This window comes from Ctenopharyngodon idella, chromosome 18 (genome assembly GCF_019924925.1).
Source record: "Ctenopharyngodon idella isolate HZGC_01 chromosome 18, HZGC01, whole genome shotgun sequence".
Lineage (NCBI taxonomy): Eukaryota > Metazoa > Chordata > Actinopteri > Cypriniformes > Xenocyprididae > Ctenopharyngodon > Ctenopharyngodon idella.
Genome location: NC_067237.1, coordinates 19,030,765 through 19,047,264, shown reverse-complemented (window position 1 = coordinate 19,047,264; position 16,500 = coordinate 19,030,765). Strand labels below are relative to the sequence as shown.

General features: G+C 34.8%; 1 protein-coding gene across 2 annotated transcripts in view; it reads right to left on the bottom strand.

Moving 5' to 3' along the window:
- Positions 1-204: 204 nt before the first annotated feature.
- Positions 205-16,500, bottom strand: part of malt3 (MALT paracaspase 3) — a 21,957-nt gene continuing 5,661 nt past the window's right edge. For both annotated transcript variants that reach the window (XM_051870306.1, XM_051870307.1), the window contains exons 8-15: positions 13,989-14,192; positions 12,188-12,365; positions 11,947-12,021; positions 11,315-11,442; positions 5,074-5,223; positions 2,361-2,518; positions 1,067-1,183; positions 205-811 (exon numbers count right to left, since the gene is read on the bottom strand). In XM_051870306.1, the coding sequence (XP_051726266.1) occupies positions 476-811; positions 1,067-1,183; positions 2,361-2,518; positions 5,074-5,223; positions 11,315-11,442; positions 11,947-12,021; positions 12,188-12,365; positions 13,989-14,192 (1,346 nt within the window). In that variant the 3' untranslated portion in view covers positions 205-475. The remainder of the gene's footprint in view (positions 812-1,066; positions 1,184-2,360; positions 2,519-5,073; positions 5,224-11,314; positions 11,443-11,946; positions 12,022-12,187; positions 12,366-13,988; positions 14,193-16,500) is intronic.

Sequence of the window (16,500 nt, the reverse complement as noted above, 5' to 3'; positions counted from 1 at the left end):
ATTTCAGTAAAAGAAAATATCTCCCTTTGCATTGAACTTTGAGGGTCGTAACTTTGCAGATGTTGTTTATGCTCAAACAGCAACATTACACACTAACTAAAGTTAAAAAAATTGAAATCATAATCAAGGACCCCTTTAATGATTTTAATATCAATATCAATCCCTAGACCTAATTTGACTATGAAATTGATCACACAGGGAAACTCCAGAAATAGCATTTTATTGGTTATTTAAGAATATTACACTTGATTTGATTTACAAACATTAAGAACAGTATAAATATTTCTACATTAGCATGAGAACTTCTTCCTTTCATTGCTCTCTCTCTCTCTCTCAAACACACACATACACACACACACATACACACTTTTACCACAATTCGTAATTAGTAAGCAAAAGGTAAACAATAAATGTAAGAAAATCCTTTGCTGCATCAAAACAAAGCCTTACTGTGTGTTTATAAAAAGAAGGAACGTCACATAGTGAATTCATTAGAGTCATTTTCATCATTCTCCTCTGGTTCATTGCTGCTCATGGAGGTGGATTTGGCTGAGCTCTGTAATCGGTTCTCAGCCTTGCGTGTGTAGGGCTGACCCGCTCGAGGATGGTTCTGATGATGAGGCCATCTTATGTTGGACATGTGGTCCATAGAATGGACACAAGCTTCTTGTCTCCTGTCCACTGGCTTCATCTGATTCAGCTTGCAGGAGGCGATGAGAGGCCTGCCAATGTCCAGCTCTTTGCTCTCAGTGAGACGTTCTTTAGTTTGTGTGTGGGTGTAGTGCAATTTCACCTTGATCACCAGAGATCCCTAAGAAGTTTCAGAGAACTTTGAATAAATTTCATTTCTTAAATGGCTTTAAACAATATTTTTGACATCCGCATATAATGCATTATTCTACATCAGTGGTTTCAACAACAACAATATATCCCTACAATAAACCATTATAATATAATATAATATAATACATTGCTGTATACATTGCTGAACATGTAAACATCGAAATGCATTTAAGATCTGTACCACAATTTTCTAATTTCAAAGAGAAAACCTCCTTAAATGTACCTGGAGTCTTTGAAGGCAACATAATCTGAGGGTGCAGTCAGGAGTTTCACCACTGCTCACAAGAAGAGAGTCAATTTCTTCCAATCTGCCAGAAGCTGAGAAAATGTCTTGCATTTGCTAAAAATAAAAACATATCACCATTTAAACTGTAATCAAACAAACAGGCACTACATAGCCAGGTGAAGTGAAAGTCAAGCTGTTAATGTACCCAAGGAAGTATTAGACTTTTTCACCCCTAGAGGTCAGTAGACTCACAGTTTTGTTTTAAACTCATCCTACTGGACTTTCTTTCTGCTCAAGTCCTTCAACACTAGTAAACTTCTCATTTGCAGTAGAGCAATAAAAAAAATCTTAATAAAACTGCAAAAATAAATAAATATATAGCAAAATAGATATATTATGTTTTTGTTTGCCTATAAAAAAACAAACAAACAAACATATTTTAACTTTTCATGTTTGCTTCAGTAAACTACACTCTTCAATAACTTCAATTTCTTCAAAGAAATTTAACCAATGAAAAGAAGTATACTTTATTCTTAAAAGTTTATATATATATATATATATATTATTAAGTTTGTTACGTTTTCATTAATTGAAATAAAGCTGAAATAAAATATATATTAGATGAAAAACTTAAATAAAAATTTCAAAGGTTGCACTGGCAACTAACTGAAATTAAATAAGTAAAATTACAATAAAAAAATAAATCTCTTTACAATAAGGTTATATTTGTTAGCATTAACTACAGCATTAACTAACAATAAAATCATTTATTATTCTTAGTGTATGTCAATTGCAACATTTAATAATACATTATTAAAATCAAAAGTTGTATCTGTTAATATTATTTAATGGACCTGATCTAATATGAACTAACAATGAACAGTTGTATTTTTATTAACTAACATTAACAAAGATTAATAAATACTGTAACAAATCTACTGCTCTTTGTTAATGTTAGTTAATGCATTAACTAATGTTAAGTAATGGGTCCTTATTACAAAGTGTTACCAATAAAGCTACAGAAACTAATACAAAAAAACAAAAGCACATAACAAAATTAATCAAATTAAAATGAGAACTGAAAATATAAAAATATAAGCTAATTCAAAATATTAATAAATACTATAATACTGTTCAGTGCCACTGCATGACCCTCCTCTATATTACAGTCTTAAGTAAATCCACCGTCTTTCCTCTTCTGGCCCTCCCATATTGACTCTCATATCCCCCTTCTATATGCATGCGTATGTGTTTGTGTCAGCAAAAGAGGACATGAAAAGCTGTGACTTACTGGTTGACTCTCAAGAATCAGAGTGCAGTCCTGGGCCACGGTGTTTGTGCTCCTCACTGTACCGAACACAACCAGGACGTTGGAAAAGAGTGCAGAGAAACAGAGTTCCACCTGAACACCACAGTGCTGAAAGTCCAGAGTCCTTCGGCCAGGAAGAACTGCGGAAAACATTACCAAACACATAAATTCACAGCAATGTAAACGATATTAATTTACTTCCACATGACAGAGACCATAAAGTAGATTATGATAAGTACATTAAGTACAGTATAACTTTTATGTGCCACTATAAAAGTAAGATTGTACTGCTATATTATGACTATTTATGGCTAATGATTTTTTTTTTTCAAGTCCTTGTACGCTACTGTTCAAAAGATTTTTCTTTAATAGTTTTATTCAGCAAGGATGCATTAAATTGATCCAACGTGACAGTAAATACATGTTATAAAATTTAAAATAAACTTTCTGTTCATCAAAGAAACTTGAAAAAATGTATCAGTTTCCTTTCCACAAAAAAAAAATATGAAGCAGCACAACTGTTTTCAACATTGATAAGAAGAAAAGTTTCTTGAGCAGCAAATCAGCATATTAGTATGATTTCTGAAAGATCGTGTGACACTGAAGACTGGAGTAATTTGCCATCACAAGAATAAATTACATTTAAAAATATATATATATATATATATATATATATAAAAATAGAAAACAGTTTTAAAACTGCACTAATATTTCACAAAATTACTTTTTTTACTGTATTTTTGATCAAATAAATGCATCCTCGGTGATCATAAGAGACTTCTTATCGACTCCTAACTTTGGAACAGTAGTGTACATAAAAAGAAATGTAAACATTTAAACATATTTAACTCTCCTGTGGTCAATATAGTAATACTGCATATGCAAGCATGTTTAAAGGTGTCAGAATGCATGTTTTTATGTTCTATTTACTAACTCAAATCAACAAAATGGGGCTGTTCTCTCATGTTTAAATGACAGCTGTTAAAGTTTTTAACTTGACAAATAAAAACTGTCAAAGTCTAATGTGAAAAACGGAATCAGTTTCAGTCAGCTCACTTGTGGCAATTTGGCTCTTTTTGGGAGGACATCCATTTCCTTTTAATGCAGACACATGGTTTATGAATGATTCTTAGCCGTGCTCTAACCATGAGTCATGCATCACAATCTCACCCACAAAAGCATACAAAAAGGAAGTCATAAACTTTGAGATGGTTACGGGTGATGGAGCACTTTTGAGTGTCTTCTTTTCCATTGCATTACAAATCTGCTTTATCATCACTGATGTTGAATATAGCATTTAAAGGGTTCACATCATGAATCAAAAATGGAAATTTCCTTGATCTTTTGAAAGAGATGTTACGCAAGTAATAATGTAGCTTTCAAATCCTCAAAACTGATTTATTTCACATGTTAAAGGATTCACTTCTGAATTAAAATTTTCCCATGTTTATGTCTTTCTTTCTTCAGTCGAAAAAGAAATTAAGATTTTTGAGGAAAACATTCCGGGATTTTTCACCATATAGTGGACTTTAACAGTTACCAACGGGTTGAAGGTCCAAACTGCAGTTTCAGTGCAGCTTCAAAGAGCTCTACATGATCCCAGACGAGGAATAAGGGTCTTATCTAGCGAAACGATTAGTCATTTTCTAAAAAAAATTTCAAATGCTTGTCTTGCACTGCTCTGTGATCCACCACGAATTACGTAATCACCTTAGAAAGGTCATGCGTGACGTAGGCGGAAGTACCATGGAAGGGTGAAAATTTTCTACTCATTTTCTACTCCAACTTAAAAATCGCCCGACATCGTTTTATCTTTTTTTGTAAAGGCGGTTTGAAGTCCACTATATGGAGAAAAATCCTGTAATGTTTTCCTCAAAAACCTTAATTTCTTTTCGACTGAAGAAAGACAGACAAACATCTTGGATGACATGGGGGAGAGTAAATTATCAGGAAATTTTAATTCTGAAGTGAACTAATCCTTTAAGGACAGTCTTTTAAATGAAGATCTGAAAGGTACAGTAGTAAAACCAGCCCACTGAATTCTCAGAGTCAAAGAGAGGGTGGAAAATGGTTATGTACCATAAATCTAAAATACTATTTTTGGTGCATGATGAGACCTTTACTCACATTATACACAACCGGTGAAAAGTTTGTAATAATCACTGTTTCCACAAAATATTAAAGCAGCAAAAACTGTTTTCAACACTGATAATAAGAACCATAATTAATAATTGAGCACCAACAATAATTGATAATAACTGAGCATCAAATCAGCTTATTAGAAAGATTTCTGAAGGATCATGTGACACTGAAGACTGGAGTAATGATGCTGAAAATTCAGCTTAAACATCACATGAATAAATTAAACTTTAAAAAATATATATATATATATATATATTTTATATGCTATATATATATATAGCAAACAGTTATTTTAAATTGCAATAATTTTCACAATATTGCCGTTTTTACTGTATTTTGATCAAATAAATGCAGCCTTGGTTAGAATAAGAGACTTCTTTCAAAAACATTAAAAAAAAATCGTAAATAAGCCGGTAGTATAGGTGGAATTCAGGTAGAAAATAAATATGTAGGACATAAGTTTTTTTGTTTGCTTGTCTGTTCACAGAAGACACATTTAAGAAAAGGACCTCTGATGACAATATGAAGTTGGTTAAAAAAAATATGTCAATACCATTAGCCTGTTTCCAACAAGCATCCCGCCGACGGAGCTCCATGGTGTGTCCGGACGCTTGCACAGGGTCGGTCAAGGCCCGTGGCTCTGTCAGAGTGTGCCTGATCTCTACTACCTGCCTTCCACGCACCAGTGGGTCCTTTCCCAGATCTGTGAGAGAACAAAAGCTTTCATTATAAATCACAGGATACTTTTTCCTATTACTAAATAAATATCTTCTCTACACACTTGCTGTCCCTTTTGCCATGTGACCAGTCATATTTCAGACACTGAAACATGACACAATCATGACTCAGCAAGTTCTTCATACAAATGGGAAGTTAAAAACTTTTAAGAAACTTGCTAAAAGTAATATTAAGGAAGAGGATTATGGCCAAGCAATAATAAAAAATTTAGACCATCTCGAGATTAAAGTAATTAAAATGCGAGATTAAACTCATTAAATTTCTAGAAAAAAAGTCGAAATACAATGTCGAGAATAAAATCATTAAATTTGAGAATGAAGTCGTTGTGTTTCGAGAAAAAAAAAAATTGTTAAATTGTGAAAAAAGTCGACATAAAATGTTGAGAATAAACTCCTTAAATTTTGAGAATAAAAATGTTTCAAGAAAAAAATCATTCAATTTCAAGAAAAGTCCAAATAAAATGTTGAGAATAAACTCATTAAATTTGAGAATAAAGTCGTGTTTCGAGAAAAAGCTTGTTAAATTTCGAGAATAAAAGTTGAAATAAAATGTTGAGAATAAACTCATTAAATTTTGAGAATAAAGTTATTGTTTTGAGAAAAAAACTCGTTCAATTTCAAGAGTAAAAGTCGAAATAAAATGTTGAGAATAAACTCAATACATTTTGAGAATAAAGTCATTGTGTTTCGAGAAAAAAAACATTAAATTTAGAGAAATAAAATATTGAGAATAAACACGCATTCGATCAGTGTTCATTGCTGATAGAGGACATGACAGAGTTAGATCACTTAGTCAAGCTATATTTTAGGCTTTCTTTCAATAACAATTCTCAATTCCAAATTTTGCAATACTTTTATGTTTATTTGTTCGTTCAAGCGCAAGAAGAGTAGGCCTATTCGTGCACGCTATGGATGAACGTGTGTACAGAATTTGATCTTTTAATAATAAGCGTTTTTCACATTAAGCGTTTTAGAAAGTCCTGTTTTCTTGGAGTAGGCCTACATCACACAAATTGTACAGTTTTTTTTCTCCTAAAAAACCCCAGCCGCTTGCAAATTCTCTTTAAAGTTCGTATGCTACTTATTATTCGGTTATAATTAGAAAACATAAAACATAGGCCTAGCTTGATTAAGTGATCCAACTCTGTTATGCCCTCTAGGATCAGTATGCAATGAATACGACAATGATCGAATGCGTGTTTATTCTCAACATTTTATTTAGACTTTTTTCTCGAAACACGACTTTATTCTCGAAATTTTTAGTTAGTTGTATATCAACTATAACTGTAACAACTGTACTATATCAGTACAGAAACCAGTAGCCAGGAATATACTTTAAATCGACACTAAAAAGCTTTACAGCGCTTCACCAGTAACCAGTGGCAAAGCATTGATTTATGATCGGTTATTGAGGCAGGAAGTTGTCTAATACTTGTGGGCATGACAAACACAGTGATAATGGCCGTGGGACGGGGTGCAGACAGAGCAACAAGCATATGAGACAGGAGCAAAGGGATAAGTGGGTCACCCAGCAGCAGTCCCTAGGTTAAGCGCTCTCAAATTTCCCCCACCTGAGCACAGCAGCCAGAGAATGAGGTCACATGCTTTGGCAGCTACTTTATAAAAAGCCAAGTGCTGTTACCAAAGAGACCAATCAAACAACCAAATAAGCCCTCTGCACGGAGAGGGGGGATTATCTCAACCATTAAAACATAAATCCACGTTCACATCATGCCGTGGAGGGTACGGATCAAGGAAGGAAACCAATGTCTGGCATACAGTAGATGTCAAGCAGTTGTTGCTCTCACAAGTGCTCCAAGTATAAATCCGCTAATGATCAAAAGCACTGAAAGACACTGTGACCTTGTTCACTACATCTCACATGGGTGAAGTATGATGTAATATTACATCTTGTTATTAAAGTGCTTTCAAGGAAGTGTGGTTTTGATATTGATCAAACGTATTGATATGTGTTTGATCTGAACTCTTATTCCTATGTCTCATATTGCTAAATCATCAGCTTTTGAAGTATAATAATTTATAAAAATAGTTTTAGGGCCCCATGAAATCCATTTTATTTTTCCAAAATTCTGTTTCATTTTATACCAAACTCTGTGTTTTCCGTTTCAATTCTTGACCGTGTGGATTCCTATTTAAATTAATGTATTTTGCCCACAAAAATTCTCCAAACAACAATAAATGTGACCACTAGCTGGTACATTTAAAACCTAGGCAATTTCTCACCAGCTCTTTTCTTTGTCTGTACAGTTGTGGTACGTTTTTGAAGACACGTTATACAAGCAGTCGTGTTGTTGCCACACTTCCACAAACTGTTCCTCCATCTCCAGCGTCTAACGGACACGCACAGCAGCTTGTTTCGTGGTTGACATTTGAAAATTTCTATCATTCACTCCCGTCTCCTCATAGACTTGTCTCTCATTGGCTATTGTGAAAGCACTGACATAATCATAGTCATAATCAACCCAGTTTAAAATCCTAAATATCAAACATGTTTAATATAAACAGGGCAGCCCAGATGTGTCTGCAAGCAGATCAGGAGGTTTAAGATTTGAGCTGTAAACACATCACATTACTAGATAATTTGGAACCAACCAAAGATTTTTTCCCAGATTGTGGTGTAAATCGTGGATAAATCAGCCTAAAACTCCAGTAGTCTACTCTAAACCTGGCTTAAAGATGCAGTAAACGATTTCTGAGAAATGCTGTTGAAAGTGGATCGGGCTGAGCAGCACAACATACTTGTAGCCAATCAGCAGCAGGGGGCGTGTCCACTCACGATGGGGGAAGAGAGAGTGAGCAAGAGGGAGATTTGAGGAAAGACTGTAGAAAGAGAGATGGCTGAGAGACATTACAAAAGAGAAAAGGATTTTACTGGAAAAAGAAGGGTTATGATCAGGCAAGAGCTTTAGGACTCACGTTAATATTAGAAAAGCTTTCCAGCGCCGGAGAGACCTAAGCGGGAAGGCCTGAAAACAGAAGCTGAGGTTGTGCTGTTTCTGCTCCATACGTGAGTAACGTTGGTTTTGCTGTTATACAGTTGCAAGAACAACTATGTGAACCACTTACAGAATCTGTGAAAATGTTAATAATTTTAACAAAATAAAGGAGATAATACAGATAATGCATGTTATTTTTTATTTAGTACTGTCCTGAGTAAGATATTTTACATAAAAGATGTTTACATATAATCCACAAGACAAAAAAAAAAAAAAAAAAAAGACAAAAAGACAAAAAAAAAAAACATCTTTTGCATATTTGATCCCTTTACAACAGTGACTGAATGATTTTGAGATCCGTCTTTTCACACTGAGGACAACTGAGGGACTCGAACACAACTATTAAAAAAGGTTCAAACATTCACTGATGCTCCAGAAGGAAACACGATGCATTAATAGACGGGGGTGAAAACTTTTGGAATTTGAAGATCAAGGTAAATTGTATTTAATTTGTCTTCCGGGAAACATGTAAGTATCTTCTGTTGCTTCCGAAGGGCAGTACTAAATGAAAAAAAATGATATTCAAGCGAAATAAGAAAAATTTGGACCTCTTCATCCTGTTCAAAAGTTTTCACCCACCGACTCTTAATGCATCGTGTTTCCTTCTGAAGCATTAGTGAATGTTTGAACCTTTTTTAATAGTTGTGTTTGAGTCCCTCAGTTGTCCTCAGTGTGAAAAGATGGATCTCAAAATCATTCAGTCACTGCTGTAAAGGGTTCAAATATGCAAAAGATGGTGGAAAACTGAAGAATTTTTGGGACCTGGAGATTTTTTCTGAAGAACAGAGCTCAGTTTAACTGCTCAGAACAAATAAGGGACTCATGAACAACCATCACACAACAAAAAAACAGTCGTAGATCATCAAGGTAACCACAAACAGTATTAAGAATCAATGGTTCACAAACTTTTGAACTGGGCCATTTTAATAAATTCAGCTATTTTTTTGTCTTATGGATTATATGTAAACATCTCTTATGTAAAATATCTTACTCAGGACAGTACTAAATAAAAAAATAACATGCATTTTGTATGATCTCTCTTATTTTGTTAAAATTTTGCACATTTTCACAGATTCTGCAAGTGGTTCACATACTTTTTCTTGCAACTGTATATGCTGTTGTTGTAATGTTAGCTATAGTAACGGGGCAGTTTTGAGTGTCATTGTTTGTCTGGAGCTGCTGGCAACTAACAACTCTTGCTTGTATATACAAACCCGATTCCAAAAAAGTTAGGACACTGTACAAATTGTGAATAAAAAAGGAATGCAATAATTTACAAATCTCATAAACTTATATTTTATTCACAATAGAATATAGATAACATATCAAATGTTGAAAGTGAGACATTTTGAAATGTCATGCCAAATATTGGCTCATTTTGGATTTCATGAGAGCTACACATTCCAAAATGTTGGGACAGGTAGCAATAAGAGGCCGGAAAAGTTAAATGTACATATAAGGAACAGCTGGAGGACCAATTTGCAACTTATTAGGTCAATTGGCAACATGATTGGGTATAAAAAGAGCCTCTCAGAGTGGCAGTGTCTCTCAGAAGTCAAGATGGGCAGAGGATCACCAATTCCCCCAATGCTGCGGCGAAAAATAGTGGAGCAATATCAGAAAGGAGTTTCTCAGAGAAAAATTGCAAAGAGTTTGAAGTTATCATCATCTACAGTGCATAATATCATCCAAAGATTCAGAGAATCTGGAACAATCTCTGTGCGTAAGGGTCAAGGCCAGAAAACCATACTGGATGCCCGTGATCTTCGGGCCCTTAGACGGCACTGCATCACATACAGGAATGCTACTGTAATGGAAATCACAACATGGGCTCAGGAATACTTCCAGAAAACATTGTCGGTGAACACAATCCACCGTGCCATTCGGTGTTGCCGGCTAAAACTCTATAGGTCAAAAAAGAAGCTGTATCTAAACATGATCCAGAAGCGAAGGCGTTTTCTCTGGGCCAAGGCTCATTTAAAATGGACTGTGGCAAAGTGGAAAACTGTTCTGTGGTCAGACGAATCAAAATTTGAAGTTCTTTTTGGAAAACTGGGACGCCATGTCATCCGGACTAAAGAGGACAAGGACAACCCAAGTTGTTATCAGCGCTCAGTTCAGAAGCCTGCATCTCTGATGGTATGGGGTTGCATGAGTGCGTGTGGCATGGGCAGCTTACACATCTGGAAAGGCACCATCAATGCTGAAATGTATATCCAAGTTCTAGAACAACATATGCTCCCATCCAGACGTCGTCTCTTTCAGGGAAGACCTTGCATTTTCCAACATGTCAATGCTAGACCACATACTGCATCAATTACAACGTCATGGCTGCGTAGAAGAAGGATCCGGGTACTGAAATGGCCAGCCTGCAGTCCAGATCTTTCACCCATAGAAAACATTTGGCGCATCATAAAGAGGAAGATGCGACAAAGAAGACCTAAGACAGTTGAGCAACTAGAAGCCTGTATTAGACAAGAATGGGACAACATTCCTATTCCTAAACTTGAGCAACTTGTCTCCTCAGTCCCCAGACGTTTGCAGACTGTTATAAAAAGAAGAGGGGATGCCACACAGTGGTAAACATGGCCTTGTCCCAACTTTTTTGAGATGTGTTGATGCCATGAAATTTAAAATCAACTTATTTTTCCCTTAAAATGATACATTTTCTCAGTTTAAACATTTGATATGTCATCTATGTTGTATTCTGAATAAAATATTGAAATTTGAAACTTCCATATCATTGCATTCCTTTTTTATTCACAATTTGTACAGTGTCCCAACTTTTTTGGAATCGGGTTTGTACTCTTGTGTACTGTATGTTCACTTTTTGTTCGTTCGTTTGTCATCTTCGCTTTATTTTTCACAAAACATTATTTTGCTTCACTTCAGCTATGATAAACAGACATCCACTCTTGCATCGCGTGTTTGTGCATCTTGGAGGCGGAGCAATGAAGGGAGGGGTGTGTTTGTTTGGGTTGATTTCACCTTACTGCACCTTTAAGATTTGGAACAGAACAGAACTGGTAGCAGCACTTACCCTCAGAGACCTGCTCCAAGACACGGGTCACCCTCTCTGGCTGTAAGACATGTTTGTTCAGGTACTTGGTGAAGATCCCTGTGCTCTTGCCACCATCCTGGACCTCGAAAGCCTCAGCATCTTCACTCCTGTAGGAGCAAACAGCATGAGTACACTAGAAAAACACAATCATTGTTGTTTTTTTTAAAGGATTAGTTCACTTCAGAATTCAAATTTCCTAATAATTTACTCACCCCCATGTCATCCAAGATGTTTATGTCTTTCTTTCTTCAGAAATTAAGGTTTCTGAGGAAAACATTCCAGGATTTTTTTTCCATACAGTGGAGTTCAACAGTTACCAACAGGTTGAAGGTCCAAATTGCAGTTTCAGTGCAGCTTCAAAGGGCTCTACGATTGGTCTGGGATCATGTAGAGCCTTTTGAAGCTGCATTGAAACTGCAATTTGGACCTTCAAACTGTTGGTAACCGATATGGAGAAAAATCTTTTCTTAATTTCTTTTCGACTGAAGAAAGAAAGACATAAACATCTTGGATGACATGGGGGTGAGTAAATTATCAGGAAATTTTAATTCTGAAGTGAACTAATCTTTTACGGCTTAGAAGAACTGTCACCTAGATATGACAGTACTTACGTGGCGTATCCATACACAGTGTTTCCCAGAGGAGCCAAAGGCTTAATTTCAGAAGGAGGACCTTTTTGTTTGTACCTGGAGGATATAAAATAGCAAAAACGTTGAACAGTGTAGCAGTGTGCAAAATGATTATCTTTTAACATTTTCGAAACTATTCCAAGAATCTGGAATTCTTAATACTTTTATTTATTTTCTGGGAAACAATAAACTGCACAAGTTCATCATGTTCTTGCAAGCATACCATTTCCTGCAGGTGTCCAGCAGAATGACATTGAGTTGGGCTTTTCTCTCCTGCATACTGTGCATCACTCTCTGTACACACACACAGTTTTCAGTACGGTAGGGTCGTGGAGCGTCAATGGCCACCAGGTAATTTCTGCCATTGTGTTCATAGCCATGGCCAGCATAGTAAAAAACAGCTGGGGGAAGAGAAAGTGGGGTTTTAATGGTCTACAACATTGTGTAATATGTTTCTTTCCTTCTCTGGTTGAGTTCCTTACTTCTATGCCTTTTATATTAAATATTACTCAAAAATGAAAATTCTGCCATCATCTGCTCACTCTCATGGCATTCCAAACCTGTATGACTTTCTTTCTTCCAAAGAAACACAAAAGAAGAATTTTTGAAGAATATCCAAGCCACCCTTTTCGATATAATCACAGTAAATATGGATTTGGGCTGTCAAGACACCATAAAAGCATCAAAGTAGTTCATTTGATTGACAAATCTTCTAAATCCACGATTGCTTTGTGTAAGAACCAAAATATAAGCCATTGTTCACTGAAGCTGGTGATGCATTCATAAGAGTTAATGAAAAAAGCAGAGAAGTCAGGTTCATGAAAGTATCTTTCAATGAAACCTTTGTTCCAGTTCACAAAACCAATGGCTCATTGACTGAGTCAAAGATTATAAGTGAATAACAACTTTAAAACAACATACTTCAGAAGATTTGGAATACACCACATGAGCCATTTTATGATGCTTTTATGTCCTTGACAGCTTGAAATGGCCAAAAATGTACATTTTGTGCTTAACAGAAGGAAGGGAAAAAAGTCATTCAGGTTAGCAAAGACATGAGGGTAAGTAAATGTTGACAGAATCATGATTTTTGGGTGAACTACATGAAAAATACACAATTTTACTCGCAGCATTTCATATTTTGATGATGCTGTGACTAACTATTGCTACTAAAGCAGATATCAGCATTTCATATTTTAATATTGCTATAATCAGAGAAAGTCATATCAGGAAAAAAAGGCGGCAGTTAAATCTCACCCACATATTGTACTCAACAGCACAGAGGCATGAATACATACAGAGCTGACTAATAACTAAACACTTTCCATTTTCCGATTTCAACTGAATATAAAACTATCTTCATTATGAGGCAGTTTTCAATATGAGTCTAAAAATGAAATTCCTATGTGAGTTAGCCGAGTAACCTGTATAAATGTTGGCTAGAAACATTATACCACAACTGTAAGTTTCTGCAGATAAAAGCAGCAAGAAACCCTCCGGCCCACACATTTCTTATCAGCCAATCAACAGACTACAGCAATTCAATGTCTTTCTGAAAAAAAGCCCTTTGGCTGAAAGTTCTGTGGTTATTTTAACCCATGACATGCACTGATCCTGTATCACCGGAAAATAAAGCCTTTTTTCCACTCAGATGGAACTTCCTCTGACTCGTCATGGAGTTGTTTGTTGCGCAACACTAAAATTAATTTTTTTTTGGAAGAATTTTCAAATGTATTGTCCACCACCATCTCAACAATTTCCGTACAGCATGGAGAGGTAATGAGTAGAACTGCCAGGCCGCAGGTTCAAAGTGAGAAATGCAGAAGCTTAAAATGAATGGGTTATTGCACAATGCAATTATTTTTGCAGCCAGGAACCTGAAACTTTCACCACAAAACAAGCTATTGCCCTGAGTGTAAAACCTACATCCTGTGAGAAAAAAATATTTTACAGTTAATGCAGTGATGAAACACAACAGATGTTTCCTAGAGGCTCCTCGAGCAAACCCAAAACATGTGACTCACCATACACTCCACGGTCCAAGAGCTGCAAGAACTTGTCAATGGCAGCCTGCATTTCCTGAAGGGTGAGATCAAGCAGAGAAACCACTCTAAAGCCTAGCTGTTGCAGGAGGTTGGCCAGCTCATGGACATCCATGGTAGGAGCCATCAGACCAGGATGGTGGTTGTAGTTCAGGTTCCCAATCAGTAATGCCACTTTGTCGGTTGCTAAGTGAAAGAATATTACATTTTAAAAATGTTCGTTTTTTAATTTTTTTAAAATAATATTTGTTTACAAACACTACAATAATTTTAATATTTTTGTATTATATTTTATTACAAAAATAATTTAAATAATACTTTATTAATATTACTAATAGGACTGTCAAAATTAACATGTTAACGCATGCCCAATATACAGTCAAACCAAAAATTATTCTGACATTTTTTATATATTTTTACTAGTGGGTGCAGGACACAATAGTTCATTTATATAAGTGAGGATAGCAAAATAAAGTAAACTGTGACATATTATACCCAAAAATTCTTCATACAGTGGACTACCAGTAAAATTGATAAAAATTTGGAACCAAAAATTATTCAGACACTTTGACCTGACCAAGTGTTATCTGACATAATTAAGATAAATTTTTTCTGACACAGTGTAACTCTGAGATCTTGTCATATTTTATTACCATTTTTAAACTATAGTGAATAAACTGTATTAATGAATGAAATGTTCAAGGTGTCTGAATAAATTTTGGTTTGACTGTATATATAAACTTGTGCGGAAGCGTCAGTCGTCCAGAAGCGAGCAAAGAAAAACTGCATTTTTCATGGTCAAAGAAAAGGTACTCCTCTCAGAAAACATACAAATAAAGATACTTTTAGATGTTTAATTGCTATTTGGAGCATTGGGATCGCTAGACGAGGGCTTAATGAACTCATTTTTGTGAAAACCTCAACTTCGACCAAAACTGACACTTTTCTATGGACGCTTGTTTCCACCACTAAATAAAAATTTTTTAAAAAGGTAATTGCGACTTTTTATCTCACAATTCAGACGTTTTTTCTCGCAATCGCGAGTTTAAATCTCAGAAAGTTATAAAGTCGGAATTGTGAGGAAAAAGTCAGAATTGCGAGTTTATATCTCGCAATTCTGACTATAACACACAATTCTGACTTTTTCCTCACAATTCCGAGTTTTTAATCACGCCATTCTGACTATAACCCGCAATTCTGATTTTTTTTTTCTCAGAATTGTGGGTTATAAACTCGGAATTGTGAGATATAGACTCGCAATTCTGAGAACATTATAACACACAATTGCGAGTTTATATCTCATAATTCTGAGAAAAAAAGTCAGAATTGCGAGACTTGAACTCGCAATTGCAAGTTATAGTCAAAATTGCGAGATAAGGTAACTTTTTATCTCACAATTTTATCTCACAATTTTTCTCACAATTGCGAGTTTATATCACGCAATTCTGACCTTTATAACTCACAATTGTGAGTTTATATCTCGCAATTTTGATAAAAAAGTCAGAATTGTGAGATATAAACTTAATTGCGAGAAAAAAAAGTCAGAATTGTGAGAAAAAAAGTCGTAATTAGCTTTTTTATTTTTATTTCATGGTGGAAACAAGCTTCCATATTTTTCACTTGTTTTGCCTGTAATTTATGGAAGCTTGTTTCCACCACTAAATAAAAAAATTTAAAAAAAAGGTAATTGTGACTTTTTATCTCACAATTCTGACTTTTTTTCTCGCAATTGCGAGATATAAACACAATTGTAAGTTATAAAGTCAGAATTGCGTCTATATCTCGCAATTGTGTGTTATCACACAATACTGACTTTATATCTCGCAATTCCAACTATACGCAATTGCGAGAGAAAAAAAAAATCAGAATTGTGAGATAAAAAGTCGCAATTAACTTTTTTTTTAAATTTCATGGCAGAAACAAACTTCCATACAAAATTAGCCTGAGCAAAATTTCGACTCATTTTGCCAGCACGGGTCACATATATATATACATACATATATATATATATATATATATATATATATATATATATATATATATATATATATATACATACATATACATATATATATATATATATATATATATATATATATATATATATATATGACCTGTGCTGGCAAAATGAGTTGGAATTTTGCTCAGGCTAATTTTGTATGGAAGTTTGTTTCTGTATATATATATATATATATATATATATATATATATATATATATATATATATATACACACACACACACACACACATACACATACATGTGTGTATATATACATATATGTATGTAAATTACTCAAACACTCACACATAAATTACTCACTTCATTACTTGAAAACCCCATGATACTAACTTTATCCACAACCATGAGAATCCTATATGAATGACAGTGTTTGTTTGGTAGGGGAAATACTAAAAGTGGGAGTATTAAGCAACACAGGTAAGTACTAAGTCTATTTTTAACCTGACATGAGCTGAAAAAAGCTTCATCTGTGA